This window comes from Pecten maximus, chromosome 11, assembly GCF_902652985.1.
Source record: "Pecten maximus chromosome 11, xPecMax1.1, whole genome shotgun sequence".
NCBI lineage: Eukaryota > Metazoa > Mollusca > Bivalvia > Pectinida > Pectinidae > Pecten > Pecten maximus.
The window spans coordinates 30,067,399-30,094,824 of NC_047025.1; the positions used below are offsets into that span (position 1 = coordinate 30,067,399).

At 37.4% G+C, this 27,426-nt stretch overlaps 1 protein-coding gene across 3 annotated transcripts in view; it reads right to left on the reverse strand.

Moving 5' to 3' along the window:
- LOC117337266 (AFG3-like protein 2) overlaps positions 1–13,995 on the reverse strand; it is a 30,579-nt gene extending 16,584 nt beyond the window's left edge. For all 3 annotated transcript variants that reach the window (XR_004534782.1, XR_004534783.1, XM_033898159.1), the window contains exons 1-4: positions 13,816–13,995; positions 2,793–2,955; positions 512–683; positions 202–340 (exon numbers count right to left, since the gene is read on the reverse strand). Coding sequence is in view for 1 of the 3 variants with exons in the window: in XM_033898159.1 (XP_033754050.1) it covers positions 202–340; positions 512–683; positions 2,793–2,955; positions 13,816–13,899 (558 nt within the window). In the remaining 2 variants the exon portion in view is untranslated. The remainder of the gene's footprint in view (positions 1–201; positions 341–511; positions 684–2,792; positions 2,956–13,815) is intronic.
- Between the last annotated feature and the right edge of the window lie 13,431 nt (positions 13,996–27,426).

The window sequence follows — 27,426 nt, forward strand, 5'->3', positions numbered from 1 at the left end:
ATGATACATGGGCTTCTTGGTTATTGAGAAGAAGTTGAAAATGAAAATTTTTTATATTTTTTAATGTACGGACAATATACAATGGACAATCGCTAATGATGGACAAAAGGCGATCACAATAGGTCACTCAAGACATTGTATCAGATGACATAAAAAGACATTCAACCACTATGATAAATGGCAGTTAAGTGTTATTCTTACCATTCCTTTGCTGAGGTAATTGTTGACAAACTCCTTGTAAGAGATTTCTTTGTTTTGCTGTGACAGTAAACTACTTAATATGATGATTGATACGATGACACCAATTGCGATTACAAACGCAGAAGAGTTTGGATCTTTCCTAAATCAAAGCAACAAAAAAATTAAATAAGGTTTAAAGCAATAAATACACAGATCTATAGAAAAGAGAAAATAATTAAATTTCTGAAATTACAAATTAAAGGAATGAATATCGAAAGTTTTGTTACACTGTAATTAATACTGACGTTACCGACTTCAAATAATTACTTACTGACTTCCTGACTGCTTTTCAAATTCATCAGTAGCTTTTTTAAACGCTGTTCTGATTTCTTCCCATGGGTTTTCAGAAGAAGTTTCGTTTCCTTCCTCCCTCGGCTTATCTTTGTTCTTGGGTGGATCATCCACTTCCTGCTTCGATGGCTCCCCGGCTTCCTTCTTCAGATCTAGGATAAAACAAGTAATAGAGAGCAACATCAGATCTAGGATAAAACAAGTAATAGCTATAGATAGCAACATCAGATCTAGGATAAAACAAGTAATAGAGAGCAACATCAGATCTAGGATAAAACAAGTCATAGAGAGCAACATTAGGTCTAGGATAAAACAAGTAATAGAGAACAACAATCAGGTCTAGGATAAAACAAGTAATAGAGAGCAACAATCAGGTCTAGGATAAAACAAGTAATAGAGAGCAACAATCAGGTCTAGGATAAAACAAGTAATAGAGAGCAACAATCAGGTGGTAATCAGGAATGTTTGTCTCAACGTTTTTATAAATCTACTCAGAGTTGAAAGATATTTATCAGGATAAAAGTAATTACCGGTATATGGAGCTGACAGCATACAGATGGGGTTACCATTTAAGTGACTCTGACACAGTGGGCCATAAAATCATGGACAACATTATCAGACACAAACTCTGATAGTATAAATAACATATTTAGGTATACCCGGGGTAGCATTAAATACAGAGCTCAAGTAAATATTACACTAAATCAGCTGATTTTAAATAAATACTGCTACATGTATCACATCAAATACACTGATTACAAATATACTCAGGTATTACACCAAATACACTGATTACAAACATACTCAGGTATTACACCAAATACACTGACTATGAACATACTCGGGTATAAACTTAAACACACTGATACACTGAGTGTGGGCCAGGAAGTGTGAGCCAGATAGAAGAGTGAGTCAGATAGAAGAGTGAGTCAGATAGAAGAGTGAGCCAGATAGAAGTGGGAGTCAGATAGAAGTGTGAGTCAGATAGAAGAGTGAGTCAGATAGAAGTGGGAGTCAGATAGAAGAGTGAGTCAGATAGAAGTGTGAGCCAGATAGAAGTGGGAGTCAGATAGAAGTGTGGGTCAGATAGAAGTGTGGGCCAGATAGAAGTGGGAGTCAGATAGGAGTGTGGGCCAGGAAGTGTGGGCCAGATAGAAGTGTGAGTCAGATAGAGGAGTGGGACAGATAGAAGTGTGGGACAGATAGAAGAGTGGGTCAGATAGAAGTGTGGGCCAGATAGAAGTGTGGGTCAGATAGAAGTGTGGGTCAGATAGAAGTGTGGGCCAGATAGAAGTGTGGGCCAGATAGAAGTGTGGGTCAGATAGAAGTGGGAGTCAGATAGAAGTGTGGGTCAGATAGAAGTGTGGGCCAGATAGAAGTGTGGGTCAGATAGAAGTGTGGGCCAGATAGAAGTGGGGTCAGATAGAAGTGTGGGCCAGATAGAAGTGTGAGCCAGATAGAAGTGTGAGTCAGATAGAAGAGTGAGCCAGATAGAAGTGGGAGCCAGATAGAAGAGTGAGCCAGATAGAAGTGTGGGCCAGATAGAAGTGTGAGCCAGATAGAAGAGTGAGCCAGATAGAAGTGTGAGCCAGATAGAAGAGTGGAGCCAGATAGAAGGCTGGCCCGATAGAGAGAGCCAGATAGAAGTGTGGGCCAGATAGAAGTGTGGGCCAGATAGAAGTGTGAGCCAGATAGAAGTGTGGGCCAGATAGAAGTGTGAGCCAGATAGAAGAGTGAGCCAGATAGAAGTGTGAGCCAGATAGAAGTGTGGGCCAGATAGAAGAGTGAGCCAGATAGAAGTGTGAGCCAGATAGAAGTGTGAGCCAGATAGAAGTGTGGGTCAGATAGAGGAGTGAGCCAGATAGAAGTGTGGGTCAGATAGAAGAGTGAGCCAGATAGAAGTGGGCCAGATAGAAGTGTGAGCCAGATAGAATTGTGGGCCAGATAGAAGTGTGAGCCAGATAGAAGAGTGAGTCAGATAGAGGAGTGAGCCAGATAGAAGTGTGAGCCAGATAGAAGAGTGAGCCAGATAGAAGTGGGAGTCAGATAGAAGTGGGAGCCAGATAGAAGTGTGGGCCAGATAGAAGTGTGAGCCAGATAGAAGTGGGAGCCAGATAGAAGAGTGAGCCAGATAGAAGTGTGGGCCAGATAGAAGTGTGAGCCAGATAGAATTGTGGGCCAGATAGAAGTGGGAGCCAGATAGAAGTGTGAGCCAGATAAGCCAGAACTACTGTTTGAATTGAAAAGCAATATGTATTTACCAGCTGTCTTTTTTGTTTTCTTATTAAGTATCTCATCAAATTTCTCAAATCCTTTTGGAGGATTGGCAGATGCTCGAAGAACTGTACAGCTGAAGTTTCGAATCAGAGAATCCATTTCTCTGGACTGCAAAGCCTTGGATAGGAGTGTTATTTCTCTTTGTATCTACAACAGTACATTGTTAATGCATAAATCATGACCAAATACAGTGTATATATGTAAACAGTAATTCACAGCTGTTATTTGTCCATTTCTTATATATATACCATATATAAAGGTAATCATTTTTCTTTGATGTTATAATTATAAGAAAGCAAGTACACTGTACTAGGATTACCTTTTTGTTCTTTTACAACTGAAAGTATTGCATCAAATTATTACATCCATGAAGTACGTACATGATTAGCATTTCTCATTAGACGATATAATAAAGCGAGATATATGACCTGTAAACTACATCATAATTTCAAAAAAGTGTATTGGGTTTGCTTTTATGAACCACCATACCACTGTCGATACTAATGCTATGAGTTATGAATTGGGTTGTGTTTATAATATGAAATCATCACTACAGTACTGACAACAATGAAACCTTAATTTTGATGTATGTTCTGGTGATGCAGTGGTTTAGAATTAGCAGTTTCTGAACATTCTCATGAATAAATTTGACTGGTCATTTGGTGCCATAGGTTCATGGACTGATATACTTAATTAGTTTGAGGTCCTATTGAAGCTTACCACTTGTGTTCATGAGACCTGACCAACATAAATAACTACATTTTTTAAATAGGGGATTTATCATGGGGAAAATCGAAATAAAATGAATTGAAATTATGTTTGTTTATCTTGTATCATTATAGAATAAAAATGATTCTACTTTCAGGACTTGTATTTGGCTAGCTACATCTATAAATGAACCCCATATACAATGCACAAATTGCTGTTTACCTGGTAATACAAAATATTGAAATTTAAAAACAAAAAATGCACACTATCATAATTAAATGTCTTATTCGATCCTGCAGCTACTACAAGGTGTATATTTAGTGTTATTGTGCATGTAGTCCTTCAAAAAAACAGTAGGAAGATAGATGTTTACAGTGTTCAAGTAACAATAAATATTACTCCCCTGGAAAGTTGAGAGAGTCTTACTTTTGAGATAAAACTTTGTAATTTACAATTGAGTGCAACCTATTACATAAAACAAAACTTTTGCACCAATTTTTTTCAAAACAGCTTTCATTTTTGGACAAATTTCTTGGCTTTTATACTCTCCAAATAAGGTGATTTCATATGCTATAATATCAGTGAAAATCAGCAAAAACTATTTGGTCAGTCATTCTCAGTCACCGCAGAGCTGAGGAAATGTACTTGGCAACTGCATCCTGACCAATGGCTTGGGCTGTCAGACGAGTAAATTTTACTAGTTCGGTTGCATAATAGCAGCATTTGTTCATCAGATAGGAAAAAAGTCCACATGTTCAAGATCTTTCAACAATACAGACAATTCAACATTCATATCCAATATCTACATTCGGATTACAGGTTATGTGTTGCACACATTCTGAGAACTGAGAACTTTTGTTTCAGACTGCATGCACCGATCACGCGATATCACATCACTTTTTTAGTGATTCCCACAAGCCCAATTACAATGGTGTCAGGCCAGGCCCTTTTTTTATGATACCATGCACTTTTTGAGGAAGGCCATGCCGTTTTTCAGTGCATACAAAATGCCAGGTCATGATGTGATGTTACCTTTTTACTACATTTTACTATTCTAAGGGAGGCAACTCGTAATCTGACTGTCTATTGAGTGAACAGTTTATGCTGTAGCTATATCGGTTTACCCAAGTATCTGCTGTCTTCCTAAGCTATGATTAGGTAATGATAAAGTCAGATGGATATCCAAAAATGACGTCAATGCCAATGGTGCAATAAGTTCATTTCTTTAGGGATGGTTAAAGAAATGCCTTGATTGTGAATAATATGATGTGAAAAAAGAAGAGGCTACAGAGGAAGCTAATTCTAGATCCAAATTATAAGTCTTACAAAATATGTCATTACACGTTACTTATAAACACAAAATTACTGTGCAATTGTAACAAGAGATCCCAGAGGGATCTTGGCGCCCACCATTGAATGATCTTTATAGGTTCCATGTCTGATTGATCTTTTCTCTACTTTTCTCTTCCTCTAAGTGTTACTAATCTGTGTAAATTCAGAAACAGCCCTCTAGTACGATTCAAACAAGGGGAACCTATATATAAAATTTAAGATTTAGCCATAATGGCTGTCTGTCGGCCATGTTGTTTTCGGATTGGTCCCAAAATGCAATACCAGGGACCAAGGGGAACCTACATATGAAATTTGAGAAAGATTGGTCCCAAAATGCAATACCAGGGACCAAGGGGAACCTACATATGAAATTTGAGAAAGATCCTTTCAGTACCTTCTGTAAAATAGCAATAACAAACTTCAATTGTCAAAATCCAAGATGGCTGCCTGTCGGCCATGTTGTTTTCCTATTGGTCCCAAGATGTAATATGCATAACTACAGACCAAGGGGAACCTACAAAAAAGATTGAGAAAGATCCCTTCAGTACTTTCTGAGGAATAGCGATAACAAACTTCAATTGTCAAAATCCAAGATGGCTGCCTGTCGTCCATGTTGTTTTCCGATAGGTCTCAAAATGCAATATGCATAACTAGATACCGAGGGGAGCCTACATATGAAATTTGAGAAAGATCCCTTCATTACTTTCTGAGAAATAGCGATAACAAACTTCAATTGTCAAAATCCAAGATGGCTGCCTTTCGGCCATGTTGTTTTCCGATTGCTCTCAAAATGCAATATGCATAACAAGGCACCGACGGGAACCTATATATGAAATTTGAGAAATATCCCTTAAGCACTTTCTGAGAAATAATGATAACAAACTTCAATTGTCAAAATCCAAGATGGCTGCATGTCGGCCATGTTGTTTTCCGATAGGTCACAAAATGCAATATGCATAACTAGGCACCGAGCGGAACCTACATATGAAATTTGAGAAAGATCCCTTCAGTACTTTCTGAGAAATAGCGATAACAAACTTCAATTGTCAAATTCCAAGATGGCTACTGGTCGGCCATGTTGTTTTCTGATTGGTCTCAAAATGCAATATGCATAACTAGGCACCAAGGGGAATCTACAGATGAAATTTGAGAAAGATCCCTTCAGTACTTTCTCAGAAATGGCGATAACAAACTTCAATTGTCAAAATCCAAGATGGCTACCTGTCGGCCATGTTGTTTTCCGATTGGTCTCAAAATGCAATATGCATAACTAGGCACCAAGGGAAATCTACATATGAAATTTGAGAAAGATCCCTTAAGTACTTTCTCAGAAATAGCGATAACAAACTTCAATTGTCAAAATCCAAGATGGCTGCCTGTCGGCCATTTTGTTTTCCGATTGGCCTCAAAATGCAATATGCATAACAAGGCACCAAGGGGAATCTACATATGAAATTTGAGAAAGATCCCTTCAGTACTTTCTCAGGAATAGCGATAACAAACTTCAATTGTCAAAATCCAAGATGGCTACCTGTCGGCCATGTTGTTTTCCGATAGGTCTCAAAATGCAATATGCATAACTAGGCACCAAGGGAAACCTACATATGAAATTTGAGAAAGATCCCTTCACTACTTTCTCAGAAATAGCGATAACAAACTTCAATTGTCAAAATCCAAGATGGCTGCCTGTCGGCCATGTTGTTTTCTGATAGGTCTCAAAATGCAATATGCATAACTAGGCACCAAGGGAAAACTACATATGAAATTTGAGAAAGATCCCTTCAGTATACGTACTTTCTCAGAAATAGCGATAACAAACTTCAATTGTCAAAATCCAAGATGGCTACCTGTCGGCCATGTTGTTTTCCGATAGGTCTCAAAATGCAATATGCATAACTAGGCACCAAGGGGAATCTACAGATGAAATTTGAGAAAGATCCCTTCAGTACTTTCTCAGAAATGGCGATAACAAACTTCAATTGTCAAAATCCAAGATGGCTACCTGTCGGCCATGTTGTTTTCCGATAGGTCTCAAAATGCAATATGCATAACTAGGCACCGAGGGGAACCTATATATGAAATTTGAGAAATATCCCTTAAGCACTTTCTGAGAAATAATGATAACAAACTTCAATTGTCAAAATCCAAGATGGCTGCATGTCGGCCATGTTGTTTTCCGATAGGTCACAAAATGCAATATGCATAACTAGATACCGAGGGGAACCTACATATGAAATTTGAGAAAGATCCCTTCAGTACTTTCTGAGAAATAGCGATAACAAACTTCAATTGTCAAATTCCAAGATGGCTACTGGTCGGCCATGTTGTTTTCTGATTGGTCTCAAAATGCAATATGCATAACTAGGCACCAAGGGGAATCTACAGATGAAATTTGAGAAAGATCCCTTCAGTACCTTCTCAGAAATGGCGATAACAAACTTCAATTGTCAAAATCCAAGATGGCTACCTGTCGGCCATGTTGTTTTCCGATTGGTCTCAAAATGCAATATGCATAACTAGGCACCAAGGGAAATCTACATATGAAATTTGAGAAAGATCCCTTAAGTACTTCTCAGAAATAGCGATAACAACTTCAATTGTCAAAATCCAAGATGGCTGCCTGTCGGCCATTTTGTTTTCCGATTGGCCTCAAATGCAATATGCATAACAAGGCACCAAGGGGAATCTACATATGAAATTTGAGAAAGATCCCTTCAGTACTTTCTCAGGAATAGCGATAACAACTTCAATTGTCAAAATCCAAGATGGCTACCTGTCGGCCATGTTGTTTTCCGATAGGTCTCAAAATGCAATATGCATAACTAGGCACCAAGGGAAACCTACATATGAAATTTGAGAAAGATCCCTTCACTACTTTCTCAGAAATAGCGATAACAAACTTCAATTGGTTCAAAATCAATATGGATGTGGCCTGTCCGGCCATGTTGTTTCTGATAGGTCTCAAAATGCTATTGCATAACTAGGCACCATGGGAAACCTACATATGAAATTTGAGGAAAGATCCATCAGTACTTTCTCATGAAATAGCGATAACAAACTTCAATTGTCAAATCCAAGATGGCTAACCTGTCGGCCATGTTGTTTTCCGATAGGTCTCAAATGCAATATGCATAACTAGGCACCAAGGGAAATCTACATATGAAATTTGAGAAAGATCCCTTCAGTGCTTTCTCAGAAATAGCGATAACAAACTTCAATTGTCAAAATCCAAGATGGCTACCTGTCGGCCATGTTGTTTTACGATTGGTCTCAAAATGCAATATGCATAACTAGGCACCAAGGGAAACCTACATATGAAATTTGAGAAAGATCCCTTCACTACTTTCTCAGAAATAGCGATAACAAACTTCAATTGTCAAAATCCAAGATGGCTGCCTGTCGGCCATGTTGTTTTCTGATAGGTCTCAAAATGCTATATGCATAACTAGGCACCAAGGGAAACCTACATATGAAATTTGAGAAAGATCCCTTCAGTACTTTCTCAGAAATAGCGATAACAAACTTCAATTGTCAAAATCCAAGATGGCTGCCTGTCGGCCATGTTGTCTTCCGATAGGTCCCAAAATGCAATATGAATAACTAGGCACCGAGCGGAACCTACATATGAAATTTGAGAAAGATCCCTTCAGTACTTTCTGAGAAATAGCGATAACAAACTTCAATTGTCAAATTCCAAGATGGCTACTGGTCGGCCATGTTGTTTTCTGATTGGTCTCAAAATGCAATATGCATAACTAGGCACCAAGGGGAATCTACAGATGAAATTTGAGAAAGATCCCTTCAGTACCTTCTCAGAAATGGCGATAACAAACTTCAATTGTCAAAATCCAAGATGGCTACCTGTCGGCCATGTTGTTTTCCGATTGGTCTCAAAATGCAATATGCATAACTAGGCACCAAGGGAAATCTACATACGAAATTTGAGAAAGATCCCTTAAGTACTTTCTCAGAAATAGCGATAACAAACTTCAATTGTCAAAATCCAAGATGGCTACCTGTCGGCCATGTTGTTTTCCGATAGGTCTCAAAATGCAATATGCATAACTAGGCACCAAGGGAAACCTACATATGAAATTTGAGAAAGATCCCTTCACTACTTTCTCAGAAATAGCGATAACAAACTTCAATTGTCAAAATCCAAGATGGCTGCCTGTCGGCCATGTTGTTTTCTGATAGGTCTCAAAATGCTATATGCATAACTAGGCACCAAGGGAAACCTACATATGAAATTTGAGAAAGATCCCTTCAGTACTTTCTCAGAAATAGCGATAACAAACTTCAATTGTCAAAATCCAAGATGGCTACCTGTCGGCCATGTTGTTTTCCGATAGGTCTCAAAATGCAATATGCATAACTAGGCACCAAGGGAAATCTACATATGAAATTTGAGAAAGATCCCTTCAGTGCTTTCTCAGAAATAGCGATAACAAACTTCAATTGTCAAAATCCAAGATGGCTACCTGTCGGCCATGTTGTTTTACGATTGGTCTCAAAATGCAATATGCATAACTAGGCACCAAGGGAAACCTACATATGAAATTTGAGAAAGATCCCTTCACTACTTTCTCAGAAATAGCGATAACAAACTTCAATTGTCAAAATCCAAGATGGCTGCCTGTCGGCCATGTTGTTTTCTGATAGGTCTCAAAATGCTATATGCATAACTAGGCACCAAGGGAAACCTACATATGAAATTTGAGAAAGATCCCTTCAGTACTTTCTCAGAAATAGCGATAACAAACTTCAATTGTCAAAATCCAAGATGGCTACCTGTCGGCCATGTTGTTTTCCGATAGGTCTCAAAATGCAATATGCATAACTAGGCACCAAGGGAAATCTACATATGAAATTTGAGAAAGATCCCTTCAGTGCTTTCTCAGAAATAGCGATAACAAACTTCAATTGTCAAAATCCAAGATGGCTACCTGTCGGCCATGTTGTTTTACGATTGGTCTCAAAATGCAATATGCATAACTAGATACCGAGGGGAGCCTACATATGAAATTTGAGAAAGATCCCTTCATTACTTTCTGAGAAATAGCGATAACAAACTTCAATTGTCAAAATCCAAGATGGCTGCCTGTCGGCCATGTTGTCTTCCGATAGGTCCCAAAATGCAATATGCATAACTAGGCACCGAGCGGAACCTACATATGAAATTTGAGAAAGATCTCTTCAGCACTTTCTGAGAAATAGCGATAACAAACTCCAATTGTCAAAATCCAAGATGGCTGCCTGTCGGCCATGTTGTTTTCCGATAGGTCACAAAATGCAATATGCATAACTAGATACCGAGGGGAACCTACATATGAAATTTGAGAAAGATCCCTTCAGTACTTTCTGAGAAATAGCGATAACAAACTTCAATTGTCAAAATCCAAGATGGCTGCCTGTCGGCCATGTTGTCTTCCGATAGGTCCCAAAATGCAATATGCATAACTAGGCACCGAGCGGAACCTACATATGAAATTTGAGAAAGATCTCTTCAGCACTTTCTCAGAAATAGCGATAACAAACTTCAATTGTCAAAATCCAAGATGGCTACCTGTCGGCCATGTTGTTTTACGATTGGTCTCAAAATGCAATATGCATAACTAGATACCGAGCGGAACCTACATATGAAATTTGAGAAAGATCTCTTCAGCACTTTCTGAGAAATAGCGATAACAAACTCCAATTGTCAAAATCCAAGATGGCTGCCTGTCGGCCATGTTGTTTTCCGATAGGTCACAAAATGCAATATGCATAACTAGATACCGAGGGGAACCTACATATGAAATTTGAGAAAGATCCCTTCAGTACTTTCTGAGAAATAGCGATAACAAACTTCAATTGTCAAAATCCAAGATGGCTGCCTGTCGGCCATGTTGTCTTCCGATAGGTCCCAAAATGCAATATGCATAACTAGGCACCGAGCGGAACCTACATATGAAATTTGAGAAAGATCTCTTCAGCACTTTCTGAGAAATAGCGATAACAAACTTCAATTGTCAAAATCCAAGATGGCTGCCTTTCGGCCATGTTGTTTTCCGATTGCTCTCAAAATGCAATATGCATAACAAGGCACCAAGGGGAATCTACATATGAAATTTGAGAAAGATCCCTTCAGTACTTTCTCAGGAATAGCGATAACAAACTTCAATTGTCAAAATCCAAGATGGCTACCTGTCGGCCATGTTGTTTTCCGATAGGTCTCAAAATGCAATATGCATAACTAGGCACCAAGGGAAACCTACATATGAAATTTGAGAAAGATCCCTTCACTACTTTCTCAGAAATAGCGATAACAAACTTCAATTGTCAAAATCCAAGATGGCTGCCTGTCGGCCATGTTGTTTTCTGATAGGTCTCAAAATGCAATATGCATAACTAGGCACCAAGGGAAAACTACATATGAAATTTGAGAAAGATCCCTTCAGTATACGTACTTTCTCAGAAATAGCGATAACAAACTTCAATTGTCAAAATCCAAGATGGCTACCTGTCGGCCATGTTGTTTTCCGATAGGTCTCAAAATGCAATATGCATAACTAGGCACCAAGGGGAATCTACAGATGAAATTTGAGAAAGATCCCTTCAGTACTTTCTCAGAAATGGCGATAACAAACTTCAATTGTCAAAATCCAAGATGGCTACCTGTCGGCCATGTTGTTTTCCGATAGGTCTCAAAATGCAATATGCATAACTAGGCGCCGAGGGGAACCTATATAAGAAATTTGAGAAATATCCCTTAAGCACTTTCTGAGAAATAATGATAACAAACTTCAATTGTCAAAATCCAAGATGGCTGCATGTCGGCAATGTTGGTTTCCGATAGGTCTCAAAATGCAATATGCATAACTAGATACCAAGGGGAACCTACATATGAAATTTGAGAAAGATCCCTTCAGTACTTTCTGAGAAATAGCGATAACAAACTTCAATTGTCAAATTCCAAGATGGCTCCTGGTCGGCCATGTTGTTTTCTGATTGGTCTCAAAATGCAATATGCATAACTAGGCACCAAGGGGAATCTACAGATGAAATTTGAGAAAGATCCCTTCAGTACTTTCTCAGAAATGGCGATAACAAACTTCAATTGTCAAAATCCAAGATGGCTACCTGTCGGCCATGTTGTTTTCCGATTGGTCTCAAAATGCAATATGCATAACTAGGCACCAAGGGAAATCTACATATGAAATTTGAGAAAGATCCCTTAAGTACTTTCTCAGAAATAGCGATAACAAACTTCAATTGTCAAAATCCAAGATGGCTGCCTGTCGGCCATTTTGTTTTCCGATTGGCCTCAAAATGCAATATGCATAACAAGGCACCAAGGGGAATCTACATATGAAATTTGAGAAAGATCCCTTCAGTACTTTCTCAGGAATAGCGATAACAAACTTCAATTGTCAAAATCCAAGATGGCTACCTGTCGGCCATGTTGTTTTCCGATTGGTCTCAAAATGCAATATGCATAACTAGGCACCAAGGGAAACCTACATATGAAATTTGAGAAAGATCCCTTCACTACTTTCTCAGAAATAGCGATAACAAACTTCAATTGTCAAAATCCAAGATGGCTGCCTGTCGGCCATGTTGTTTTCTGATAGGTCTCAAAATGCTATATGCATAACTAGGCACCAAGGGAAACCTACATATGAAATTTGAGAAAGATCCCTTCAGTACTTTCTCAGAAATAGCGATAACAAACTTCAATTGTCAAAATCCAAGATGGCTACCTGTCGGCCATGTTGTTTTCCGATAGGTCTCAAAATGCAATATGCATAACTAGGCACCAAGGGAAATCTACATATGAAATTTGAGAAAGATCCCTTCAGTGCTTTCTCAGAAATAGCGATAACAAGAATTGTTTACGGACGGACGGAGGGACGGACGGACGACGGACCACGGACGCAGGGCGATTTGAATAGCCCACCATCTGATGATGGTGGGCTAAAAATCCTAAGTTCCTCTCACATTATGTGTAGCTCTGTTAAACTTTCTGCTGACTCCTAATTATACAAGCTGGGTATACGTATAGGTTCAATGTTGGCCACTGTGTTGTGTTGTTCAGAAAAAAACATTCAAATGACATTGGCTCTACACACAGTATCATAACATGAGTGAGTGTTATTTTATGTTGACCATCACATTCGATTGCAAATTGTCTTTAATGTTGACACATTGTTTCATTGTTAAGTCTTGAATATGTCAAATGGATGATATGTCCCAAAAAGTATGTTTTCTACCTTTACAAAATTTATAAGTTTAGACAATTTCATTTCAGTCGAATTTCAGTTCACTGGAGTAAATTCAGCCATGTTATTTTAATATTGCAGGAGAATATTGATTATCAATTTAATTTACTTACCATTCTTTCCCCCTGTTGGAACTTGGAGCTACATATGGCATTGCATATCAGAAGTCTGTCTACATTCAAGGATTTATTTTAACAGAGAACACTGACAAATGTAAATTGCATGCGAGCAGAAATCATACTGTTGATGTGTCCCTGAATTACAAATGTGTGGTGTACAGTACTAGTTTGTAGCATGAATCAGAACGTACTTGTTTAATGCACCTTATTTCATGAAATAGCACTGCCATAGAATCCGTCACCATTAGCACATGAAGTACAATTTTTTTTAATCCGACCTACCTTAACAGCTAAACTAGTTTTTGACTTATGAAACCCTAAACATACTTTTTGGGGCCTACTATGCCTAATATGCATGTTACGCAACGAATTACCAAATGACGAAAAAAGACGAAAAAGCAAAGCTGACATCATATATAAAAGAGCAAGAGGTAAAAATTATTAGGGTTCACTCATGAGATCAAATTAAATATTAATTTCGTCGATTAGGTATCAGCAGCGATAAATATTCAGACCTAGACTACTGTCAGATGACATTGTCAATTTTCGTTTTGCGTTTTTAGCATCACCACGTGGATTAATCTTACCTCTTTATTAGGAGTGCGCACAGACAGCACTTTTCGAAGAAGAGCATGGCCTCTACGGCCGACAGCCATATATCGGTGGGACATCCTGAAGTATCGAGCATGCACCACCAATGAACAAATGTTTTAGTGAGTTACATCAGCAAAACACCGACAAGGGCGCCTGTTATGAAAACGCCGGAAGTGGATCGTAACCTTCAGTTTCGTATCTAGGTCTGCTGTTGTTAGTTTTCACAACCCCGTAGATTGTGATTACGCCGAAACACACGAATTCTTCAATAACTTATTAAAACCAAATAGACTCAACACCTCTATGCTTTGAAAGAGGAAATTTAAAATTAAGTAACAATATTTTCGTATCCATTCTTGTGATTGGCATACTTGGAATATATCCCTTACCCGATTCTTACCTATTCCGATTTCCGTTCCCAGAACTGAAATTGTATAACTGAAAAATAATTCGATCATTCACATAAATAAATAAATAAATATAAAAAATAAATAAATAAATAAATAAAGATAAAGATATATAAAGATAGAATTTAAGTTATCATCACAAAATCAAAGAGTTACCTCCCCTCTACATCGATAATCGACATCACAAGTACTATACACCCTTGATCCATTGATCGGTTAGTACAGTTATATAAAACCTAGCTTTAGATTTAGTCAACTATAACTGCCACTACAAGCAGACTATATCAGACGTGAGCATTAAAATAACCATACATTAGTGCCCTTTAATTGCTTTGCTATTTCCTGTACAGCTGCAGTACTGTTCGTCTTATTTTGCCTCATTTATTAGTCCCTTACCGGTGAAACCAGTGGGACTATATATGTAGGTCTTGCATGCGTCCGTCCGTCCGGTTAAAGTTTTGGTTAAAGTTTTATAATGGCACACCATTCACTTAATAATGCTATAATGATGCTGATTCTTTGCGTAGATGTTCTATGGGTGTGTGGCATTACTTTTGTACAGTTAAAAATGAAAAAAAAAAATGAAAAAAAACTTAAATGTTTGCCATAAATGTTTTTGCTGTATTCTTGAGGTTAAAGTTTTATAATGGCAAACCATTCACTTAATAATGGTATTAGAATGCTGATTCTTTCCAAATAGGTTCTTTGGGTGTGTGGCATTACTTTTGTACGGTTAAAACTGAAAAATGAAAAAAATATTCTCATTTTTTGAAATTTTTGGCATATTATGAACCAGAGACATATATCTTTTGAGTTACCTGTAATAAGTCAAAATGACATATCTGATGTTTTGATGAATTTAAAACTTGGTAAAGCTTCTGGCTCTGATGAAATTAGCCACCATATGTTGAAGTATATTGCTAAAACTGTATGTAGACCACTTGAATTGCTATTTAATTTATCGTTATCAACTGGTATTTATCCCGATACTTGGAAATTTGCTAAAGTGATACCTCTTTTTAAGAAGGGTGATAGGCATTCTCCTTCTAATTATAGACCTATATCACTTTTGTCCCCTGTTGGTAAAACATTTGAAAGAGTTATCTTCAAGTATTTACATAATTATTTTCTTGAAAATTCACTTTTCTATCAGTATCAATCAGGATTTATGCCGGGTCACTCGACCGTATATCAATTAATTGATTTATATCATAACATTTGCCTTGATCTAGAAGAAAAAAAACATTCTTGTTTAGTTTTCTGTGATATTTCTAAAGCGTTTGACAGGGTTTGGCATAAAGGTTTATTAGTAAAACTAAAGTCATACGGGATATGCGGAAATTTTCTATCATGGATTGAAAACTACTTAACCAACAGACGACAAAAAGTTGTTGTAAATAATTGTTATTCGGATTTTGGTTTGATACATGCTGGCGTCCCTCAAGGTTCCATTCTTGGGCCTCTATTTTTCTTAATATTTATCAATGATATCTCAGAAATTCTTCAATCTACTGCACGTCTTTTCGCTGACGACACCTCTTTGAAAGTCTCTTCATCTTCATGTCTAGAAATACAAACAGTTTTAAATAGAGACCTGGATGCTTTAAACAGATGGGCAAGTACTTGGCTAGTTACTTTTAATCCAAATAAGACGGAAGTTATTTTTATTTCTAATTCGGATAACGTTGATGAAGATCTGGAACTGATTTTTGATGGCCATTTTTTAAATTTTAGTAGTAAGCATAGACATCTTGGAGTTTCATTAAATTCAGATGCTAAATGGGTAGATCATATAAATGAAATTTATAAGTCGGCTATGGGAAAAGTAAATATTTTGCGAAAACTTAGATATACATTAAAGCGTGATGCTCTTTTACGAATTTATAAAACTTATATTTTACCAGTTTTAGAATATGCGTGTGAAGTTTGGGATGGGTGCACTTCAAGTGATTCAGAAAAGTTAGAGAAGGTTCAGCGGGAGGCAGCTAGGATAATAACAGGGTTACCATTATTAGCTAGAAACGAGTCATTGTATTCAGAAACAGGTCTAGAATTACTTTCTGTTAGAAGGAAAAGACGGAAATTACAATTAGTTTACAAAATGGATAGACATCAAACTCCAAACTACATTACAAATTTACTTCCCTCTACAGTCGGTGAAAACAGACAGGGTCTAAGAAATAATGAAAAATATAGAATCCCAAATTTCAGACTGTCTATTACAAACCAATCTTTTCTACCTTCCTCTTTGACGATGTGGAACTCTATACATTCTGATATTAGATCCATGCCTTTTTCTGCTTTCAAGTCAGCTTTAGCCCCTAACTTACCATGCTCAGTACCCTCTTATTACTTAATTGGTGATAGAAAACTTAATATTATTCACACTAAATTAAGACATGAATGCAGTTCCCTTAATCATGATCTTTACCGTTCAAATCTGGTCCAAAACTCAAATTGTGTAAATTGTGGCTATTATTGTGAGAATGCCTATCACTTCTTCTTTGAATGTCAATCTTACACAAATGCTAGAGTTGTGCTTTTAAATCATTTAAGTGATTTAGATATAAATATATCTTTATTTCTTTTTGGAAATGAAAATATGTCTTTGCGGAAGATTTTAACAAGATTTTAACAATATTTAACATGTTTGAAAATTTTATTGACTTTGTTATATTATTTTGTGTGAGTGCCTAATGTTATGTAGGCCTATATCTCTTTCGTACTGCAGTTGATCAGTCTGTAATATCATCTGTTGTCTATGTAACTATTGTAAGGAAATGGCTTCATACGTTGTAATAACTTGTGCCAAATCCTATTTGCAAATATGTGTAAATAAAATATGTTTAAAGTAAAAGTAAAGACATATATACTAATATAGGTCTCTGTATGAACTTAACTTTTTTTTTACAAAAATGTGGATGCATGGTCATGCAGATTAATTATTTCACTAAGATTAAAAAATATATTAAAAACAAGATAACCCAGACACACTATTGTGTGCACTAAAAGGTCACATGTAGTATAATACACAAGTAATTACACACATCACACCATTCTATATTTCACGCATCATGTTATGGTATAATAACCATTATTACATTCATCATACAATAAGACGAGCAACAAGAGTCATTTGTAACGACTACAGCAGAACATCCAGTGTATCAGAAATGATGGAGAAACTATACACCTTACTCCCTTGGCAGAAAGACGACGAGAACACCGCCTCATCATGATGTTTAAATTAATAAACAGCCTAGTAGCAATCCCCGACTTATCAGCTTAAAAAGATAATAAAAAAAACTTTATTCAATGTCTATATTATATTCATTAAAAACATAAAACAAATAAAAGCCATTGGTAAAATGACCAGAATATATGTACAATAAAGAAACATTATTTACATGCATTTATATATTTAATTTCTATTATTTTTTAAAAAAATATAAAAGGTAGACACTTGTCATTGCGCATTGATATTCATATGTTATTAAGGGATTACCCAGGTAATGGTCCTGGATGTACAGGTAGGTAAAAGGGATACATTTCAATATACTGAGGTTATAATATATATATTTAACACAATCTTATGACCAAGCAAGATAACTCCAGAGTTGTACCTGTGTTGATGGTATTAATTACAGGTAAAATCGATCATGATCTGAGGGCAAAGTATAGGGACAAGGTGACAAATCAATCAATCAATCAATAATTCGGTCACTCACTCACTCACTCACTCACTCACTCACTCACTCACTCACTCACTCACTCACTCACTCACTCACTCATTCACTCACTCACTCACTCACTCACTCACTCACTCACTCACTCACAAAACTCGCCACCTTGATCAGTAATAATTATATATTTTCTGAAAACTAAAAGAAAAATAGAATAAATGTTATTTATTTTGTAGCACATGACAAACTAGAATCCCGTGTCTCATCAGAGTAATCATTTGGAAGTCAGTGTAACAAACAACACTAAATAACTGTAACCATGTTGCTCCAAATCTTAAAGTCTCCTCCTTAACCCTTTGGTGGATTACTTCCAAATTTGGTTTGAAGCATCATTGGGGGAGGGCAATCATATTTTATATAAATGAGGCTGGTCTGATTCCTAGGGCCTGAGGGGCGGGGCCTCAAATGGGGAACTTTGGTTAATTCTTGCTATAAAATCCTACTCCTCCTTAACCCTTGGGTGGATTACAACGAAATTTGGTGTGAAATATTATTGGGGGAGGGCAATCATATTTTATATAACTGAGACTGGTATGACCCCTAGGGTCATAGGGGCGGGGCCCCAAAAGGGAAACAACTTTGGTGATTTTTTGCTATAAAATCCTACTCCTCCTTAACCCTTGGGTGGATTACAACGAAATTTGGTGTGAAACATCATTGGAGTAGGGGAATCATATTTTATATAAATGAGGCCTATGTGACCCCTGGGGCCGAGAGAGGTGAGGCCTAAGGGCGGGGCCCAAATGGGGAACTTTGGTGAACTTTTGCTATAAAATCCTTCTCCACCTTAACCCTTGTTTGAATTACAACCAGTTTTGGTGTGAAACATTATAAGGGGATGGCAATCACAATTTATATAAATGAGGTTTGTGGGGCCCCTGGGGCCCGAGGGACGAGGCCCCAAAAGGAGAACTTAGCAAAACTTTTGCTTTAAAATCTTATTCCTTCTTTAAGCCTGTATTGATTACAACCAAATTTGATTTTAAACATCTTAAGGGAACAGCAATCATAATTTATATAAATGAACCCTGGGGAAAGAAGGGTGGGCGCCCAAAAGGAGCACTTAGATTAAATATTGCTTTAAAATGCTACTACTCATTATTGCCTTAATTGATAACAACAATATTTAGTATGAAACATCATTGGGGAAGGGAAATCCCTAAATGAGGCTTGTTCCACCAATTGGGACAGTGGGACATGCCCCAAAAATGGGAACTTGGCTGAAGATGCTGCTCCTCCTTTAGGCCAAAATGGATAAAAACCAGATTTGATCTGAACCATATTAACTGACTGGGTATAGATAATTTATGGTAATGATGCTGGATTGAGGGGTGTGTCCCTGCTGTAAGTGTTTGTCAGATGACCGTTAAGGCCCATGGACCTCTTGTTTTTCATAAAATATTACTTAAAAGAATTTGATAATAATTCAATGGTAGGAATATGACTGGTTCATTTTTCTTAGTAAAAAGATAAAACCACCTAACTTATTCATTGTACAATTTTGGACCGGGTCACCTTCTACCTAGCTGAAAATATACTCGGGTCATTTTTTTCCATAGTAGAAAGTATACCCGGGTACTTTTTCCACAGTAGAAAATATACCCGGGTCACATTTTTCCATAGTAAAAAATATACTCGGGTCACTTTTTCTCAGTAGAAAATGTACCTGGTTATTTTTTTTTTTGTAGGTGACTATAATTTTTTAACTTTTTTACCCGATCCATTAACCTATTGAAGAAATCATACTCGAGATACACATGTGTTACTTATCTGCAGCAGGAAAATAGACAGAGGCCACTTTTAATCTCATTTTCCTTCCCTAGGGTTTCCAAATCAAAACACATCTAATTTGTAATTACAGTAGAATTGCAGTACCAATTCATTGGATTGAAAGGAACGAATGAGGATGTGTGTGTAAAATATTGATCGTAGATTGAATAAACCCCAAATAATGTCTTCAAAAATGTCATAAATATCTAATTTTCTCTAAATTATCTTTAAATACTTTATGAAATATTGTTATTTTGTTTGATTACAAATCTTTAAGGGACGGACCTATCAAACTGATGCCTTCGCAACAGAATGCCTCACCCCGGCACACTTTCTGACCGGGGCATGCTGTTGGGCGATTGTTGAAATATTTGGGCCTATTTATTAAGACTTATATAAATCTGAATTATTAGAAAACACAATCTTAAGATCTGCAAAATTGAGTTATTCTCTTTAAAACAATGGGATCTTCATCCGAGTCAACAACAGTGAATCATGCATGACTTCTCACCCAGGTAAGAAAATGGCCGTCACGTGCGCGAATGGGGGTTTGTAAATATTAAGTATGAACTACATAATGTAGATTGAATCAATGTTTTATTAAAACATGGAGTTAAGACAGGGAGGGGGCTGGGGGCCAATTCCGGGTCATTTCATATTAAATAACCGTTTTCTGTGTCAACCAATGGACCAATACTATCCATTTACATTTGTATTCAAAGCTTTTTCTTAGGGTATAGGGTGTAGAGGACATTTTTCTTCTTTAAAGTTGACATTCTCTGGCACGTATCGTATCTCTCAATGAATGCTTTTATACTCTCATACAAACTTTTTCAGAAGCAGCATTCTCTAATCTTTTCGACGGCTTGGAAACTGGAGATGGCCTCCTTGTTTCATATACCCCTTCTTGATAACTTTTGAGATATCCTCTTTGTTTACGACTCTTAATCGTTTAATCTTTGCCTTTCTTTGTTTTATATAGCGTTTCATCGTCACCTCCTAAACAGAATTTTCTACATTTTCTTCTCAAGTTTCTTTTGCGTCACGCCCCCTAAAATTGAATGAATCTATCGAGAAATACACTAGAATGTAGGATTTTGCATTTACCTGCTAAATTTTTTCCCGTCCCTCCATTTTGAAAGTAAATCTAGTTGGTTATCAGTGATTTTAATTAGCAGGTGGGTAAGAAATAGTGTATATAGTTTATGAGTATAAAGTTATTGGTAAAAAGATATTTTACCTGTATTTGTGATTATTTTTGGTAGAATCAAATGATTAATATACAATTTTTTAGCTCACCTGCCCGAAGGGCAAGTGAGCTTATGCCGTGGTGCGGCGTCCATCGTCCGTCCGTCCGTCCGGCCGTCCGGCGTCAACTTTTTCATTTAAACAACTTCTTCTCAATAACCAAGAGGCCCAGGAACTTGATATTGGGCCTGTAGCATGCTGGGGGTGAAGGGCTACATAGTTTGTTCAAATAAAGGACCTTGACCTTCATTCAAGGTCACATGGGTCAAATAGGCTATAATCTTCAAACGACTTCTTCTCAATAACCAAGAGGCCCAGGGACTTGATATTGGGTCTGTAGCATGCTGGATAAAGGGCTACAAAGTTTGTTCAAATAAATGACCTTGACCTTCATTCAAGGTCACATGGGTCAAATAGGCTATAATCTTCAAACAAGTTCTTCTCAATAACCAAGAGGCCCCGGGACTTGATATTGGGCCTGTAGCATACTGGGGTGAAGGACTACAAAGTTTGTTCAAATAAATGACCTTGACCTTCATTCAAGGTCACATGGGTCAAATAGGCTATAATCTTCAAACAAGTTCTTCTCAATAACCAAGAGGCCCAGGGACTTGATATTGGGCCTGTAGCATACTGGGGTGAAGGACTACAAAGTTTGTTCAAATAAATGACCTTGACCTTCATTCAAGGTCACATGGGTCAAATAGGCTATAATCTTCAAACAACTTCTTCTCAATAACCAAGAGGCCCAAGGACGTGATATTGGGCCTGTAGCATACCAGGGTGAAGGGCTACAAAGTTTGTTCAAATAAATGATCTTGACCTTCATTCAAGGTCACATGGGTCAAATAGGCTATAATCTTCAAACGACGTCTTCTCAATAACCAAGAGGTCCAGGGACTTGATATTGAGCCTGTAGCATGCTGGGGTGAAGGGCTACAAAGTTTGTTCAAATACATGACCTTGACCTTCATTCAAGGTCACATGGGTCAAATACTAGTAGGCTTTAATCTTCAAACGATTTCTTCTCAATAACCAAGAGGCCCAAGGACTTGATATTGGGCCTGTAGCATGCTGGGGTGAAGGGCTACAAAGTTTGTTCAAATAAATGACCTTGACCTTCACTAAATGTCACATGGGTCAAATAGGCTATAATCTTCAAACAACTTCTCAATAACCAAGAGGCCCAGGGACTTGGTATTGCGTCTGTAGCATGCTTGGGTGAAGGGCTACAAAGTTTGTTCAAATGAATGACCTTGACCTTCACTAAAGGTCACATTGGTCAAATAGGCTATAATCTTCAAATGACTTCTTCTTAATAACCAAGAGGTCCAGGGACTTGATAGTAGGCTTATAGCATGCTGGGGTGAAGGGCTACCAAGTTTGTTCAAATGAATGACCTTGACTTACATTCAAGGTCACAGGGGGTGAAATCGGCTTAAATCTGTAAACAATAATTTTGCAAGAGCCAAGAGCCTCCGAGACCTGATATTAGGCCAATAGAATGCTGAAAGAAGGACTAGAAAATTTATTAATATGAATAAACCTAGCTTACTATGATATTTGAATAAAGAGGTAATCAGCATAGTATCTGTAGAAATGACCTTAATCAACTTCAAAGTTGCTGTAGAGCCAGGTGAGCGATACAGGCCCATTGGGCCTCTTGTTGTACAAAATGTATGTACATTTACATTTTGTAGATGTTAACAGGTATATCGATGGACAAAACTATGCGATATACGCTATGCAGGAATAGCTACGATCGACGTATTGCGAGCGACCATCGTTATTTCCCAAGTGTTTGATGTTTACACTTTAATATGACAGCTCATGTCCCAATTATTTTCTACTTAATCATAATTCGTCATATTAAAACCATACGCCTGTATTTGTTCTACACATGAAGAAGCATGTACATGTACAATGTATGTACACATAATTATCATTTTAGGTCCACGTCATATACATTACTTGAGGTAAGCATTTAGCCCGAGTTTTCACTGGTCCTGCCACCAGACTTAGACATTCTATCGCAGTGTTAATCTCTCTGACATATTATCAAAAATGATTTGTATAATATTAAAAATAATAATAATAATAACATGTTTCTATATAAAAGGGAATTTTAGATAATTCAGAATTCTATATTTTCTTCAGAGAGAGAATAATTTAATTACTATGTTTTCTCCAAACCCGCATTACTTAGTATCGGGATTATAGAATGTTTCCTTTACAAGGCAAGATTTTCAACATGTCCGTGGTAAACATACAGTGTATGTGCGCCGCGCTCGTATAAGTCTGTTTGTTAGGCTGATTCCCGGAACGCCTACATTTTTTGTACAGTAATCATAGCCTGTTCTGGTGAAGTCACTTAATTATAATAAGTCACCTGTATTTTACTGGTTCATTCCTGTCTAGCCAACATTCTGATTAAACACCATTCCACTCTGACCAACATTTCCATTTAAGTTTGGTGTTAGGGCCAGAGGAAACTCGGGCTAGTAATTAAGTATCCTGACATCAACAGGATAGCGGATCAACATAATCCTGTTGAAATTTCAATTGTACATTCTCGAGGGAATTTTTTCTGCATTTGGTAGTATTCATATTCCTTACTATTGTGATTGTACATGTACAACAATGGACGTAGACATATCTACCATTGTACACGTACAACAATGGACGTAGTCATATCTACCATTGTACATGTACAACAATGGACATAGTCATATCTACCATTGTACACGTACAACAATGGACGTAGACACAATGGACGTAGACATATCTACCATTGTACACGTACAACAATGGACGTAGACATATCTACCATTGTACACGTACAACAATGGACGTAGTCATATCTACCATTGTACACGTACAACAATGGACGTAGTCATATCTACCATTGTACACGTACAACAATGGACGTAGTCATATCTACCATTGTACACGTACAACAATGGACGTAGTCATATCTACCATTGTACACGTACAACAATGGACGTAGTCATATCTACCATTGTACACGTACAACAATGGACGTAGACATATCTACCATTGTACATGTACAACAATGGACGAAGACATATCTACCATTGTACATGTACAACAATGGACGTAGTCATATCTACCATTGTACACGTACAACAATGGACGTAGTCATATCTACCATTGTACACGTACAACAATGGACGTATACATATCTACCATTGTACACGTACAACAATGGACGTAGTCATATCTACCATTGTACACGTACAACAATGGACGTAGTCATATCTACCATTGTACATGTACAACAATGGACGTAGACATATCTACCATTGTACACGTACAACAATGGACGTAGTCATATCTACCATTGTACACGTACAACAATGGACGTATACATATCTACCATTGTTACATGTACAACAATGGACGTAGACATATCTACCATTGTACACGTACAACAATGGACGTATACATATCTACCATTGTACACGTACAACAATGGACGTAGACATATCTACCATTGTACACGTACAACAATGGACGTAGTCATATCTACCATTGTACACGTACAACAATGGACGTGGACATATCTACCATTGTACACGTACAACAATGGACGTAGTCATATCTACCATTGTACACGTACAACAATGGACGTAGTCATATCTACCATTGTACACGTACAACAATGGACGTAGACATATCTACCATTGTACACGTACAACAATGGACGTAGTCATATCTACCATTGTACACGTACAACAATGGACGTACGTAGTCATATCTACCATTGTACACGTACAACAATGGACGTACCTTACTACAACAATGGACGTAGACATATCTACCATTGTACACGTACAACAATGGACGTAGTCATATCTACCATTGTACACGTACAACAATGGACGTAGACATATCTACCATTGTACACGTACAACAATGGACGTAGTCATATCTACCATTGTACACTTACAACAATGGACGTACGTAGTCATATCTACCATTGTACACGTACAACAATGGACGTACCTTACTACAACAATGGACGTAGACATATTTACCATTGTACATGTACAACAATGGACGTAGACATATCTACCATTGTACATGTACAACAATGGACGTATACATATCTACCATTGTTACATGTACAACAATGGACGTAGACATATCTACCATTGTACACGTACAACAATGGACGTATACATATCTAACATTGTACACGTACAACAATGGACGTAGTCATATCTACCATTGTACACGTACAACAATGGACGTATACATATCTACCATTGTACACGTACAACAATGGACGTAGTCATATCTACCATTGTACACGTACAACAATGGACGTGGACATATCTACCATTGTACACGTACAACAATGGACGTGGACATATCTACCATTGTACACGTACAACAATGGACGTGGACATATCTACCATTGTACACGTACAACAATGGACGTAGACATATCTACCATTGTACACGTACAACAATGGACATAGACATATCTACCATTGTACACGTACAACAATGGACGTAGTCATATCTACCATTGTACACATACAACAATGGACGTAGTCATATCTACCATTGTACACGTACAACAATGGACGTATACATATCTACCATTGTACACGTACAACAATGGACGTAGTCATATCTACCATTGTACATGTACAACAATGGACGTTGACATATCTACCATTGTACACGTACAACAATGGACGTAGTCATATCTACCATTGTACACGTACAACAATGGACGTAGACATATCTACCATTGTACATGTACAACAATGGACGTAGTCATATCTACCATTGTACACGTACAACAATGGACGAAGACATATCTACCATTGTACACGTACAACAATGGACGTAGTCATATCTACCATTGTACACGTACAACAATGGACGTATACATATCTACCATTGTACATGTACAACAATGGACGAAGACATATCTACCATTGTACACGTACAACAATGGACGTAGTCATATCTACCATTGTACACGTACAACAATGGACGTATACATATCTACCATTGTACACGTACAACAATGGACGTAGTCATATCTACCATTGTACATGTACAACAATGGACGTAGACATATCTACCATTGTACACGTACAACAATGGACGTATACATATCTACCATTGTACACGTACAACAATGGACGTAGTCATATCTACCATTGTACACGTACAACAATGGACGAAAACATATCTACCATTGTACATGTACAACAATGGACGAAGACATATCTACCATTGTACACGTACAACAATGGACGTAGTCATATCTACCATTGTACACGTACAACAATGGACGTATACATATCTACCATTGTACACGTACAACAATGGACGTAGTCATATCTACCATTGTACACGTACAACAATGGACGTATACATATCTACCATTGTACACGTACAACAATGGACGTAGTCATATCTACCATTGTACATGTACAACAATGGACGTACCTTACTACAACAATGGACGTACGTAGACATATCTACCATTGTACATGTACAACAATAGACGTACCTTACTACAACAATGGACGTACGTAGACATATCTACCATTGTACACGTACAACAATAGACGTAGACATATCTACCATTGTACATGTACAACAATGGACGTAGACATATCTACCATTGTAAGTCCGTGGTACAATACTTTTACGATTACTTTACATACAGTCTGCTGATTAAATTAATTAAAACAGTTTCAACATTCTTGGACTCGTCAGGGTTTCTATGGATCAAAAGCATGGAAACCCGGAAGGGAAAACCAATACCTAAACCATGTAAGTGCCCAAGAACTAATCCTCATGTTTTTTAAGTTACATTTTTCTTTTAACTAGTCTGATATGGATCAAACTATTCTTAAGGCCGATAAAATATCAGAAACCTTCGGATTACCAAAGGACGTGTTCATGGTATCGCCTCTGAATATTTAGCCATTGGTAATTTAATTGTCGCCAGTGCGACGTCTATTTTACTCCAGGCACGTGGGTTATCTACAAAATACAGTTAAATTAAGTTCAGGAAAATTATAGTCAGAAAAACAAAAATTTCGTAAATGAAAACAAGTATTTTGTTTAATTGAAATCGTTGGTCAACGATGTGACACGATCGAAACACCAAATAAAGATGCTTGTGGCGACAAAGTATGTTATTTACAAATATTTCACAGTAATCATTATCTGAAATCTCAGAATTATTTGCAGAATCATATCGTTGCATATTTACTTCGTCATTAGATACACAGAGATCCATTATACATGATGAATAATTCATTAATAACGGCAGCGCTCGCGCACCAGGTGAAAATGAAAAGTTGATAGATGGCCCTCAGGAGAGAGATACGCGGATATCATTAACTTGCCATCCGAGTTTACAGTCAGTGTCACGGTAAAA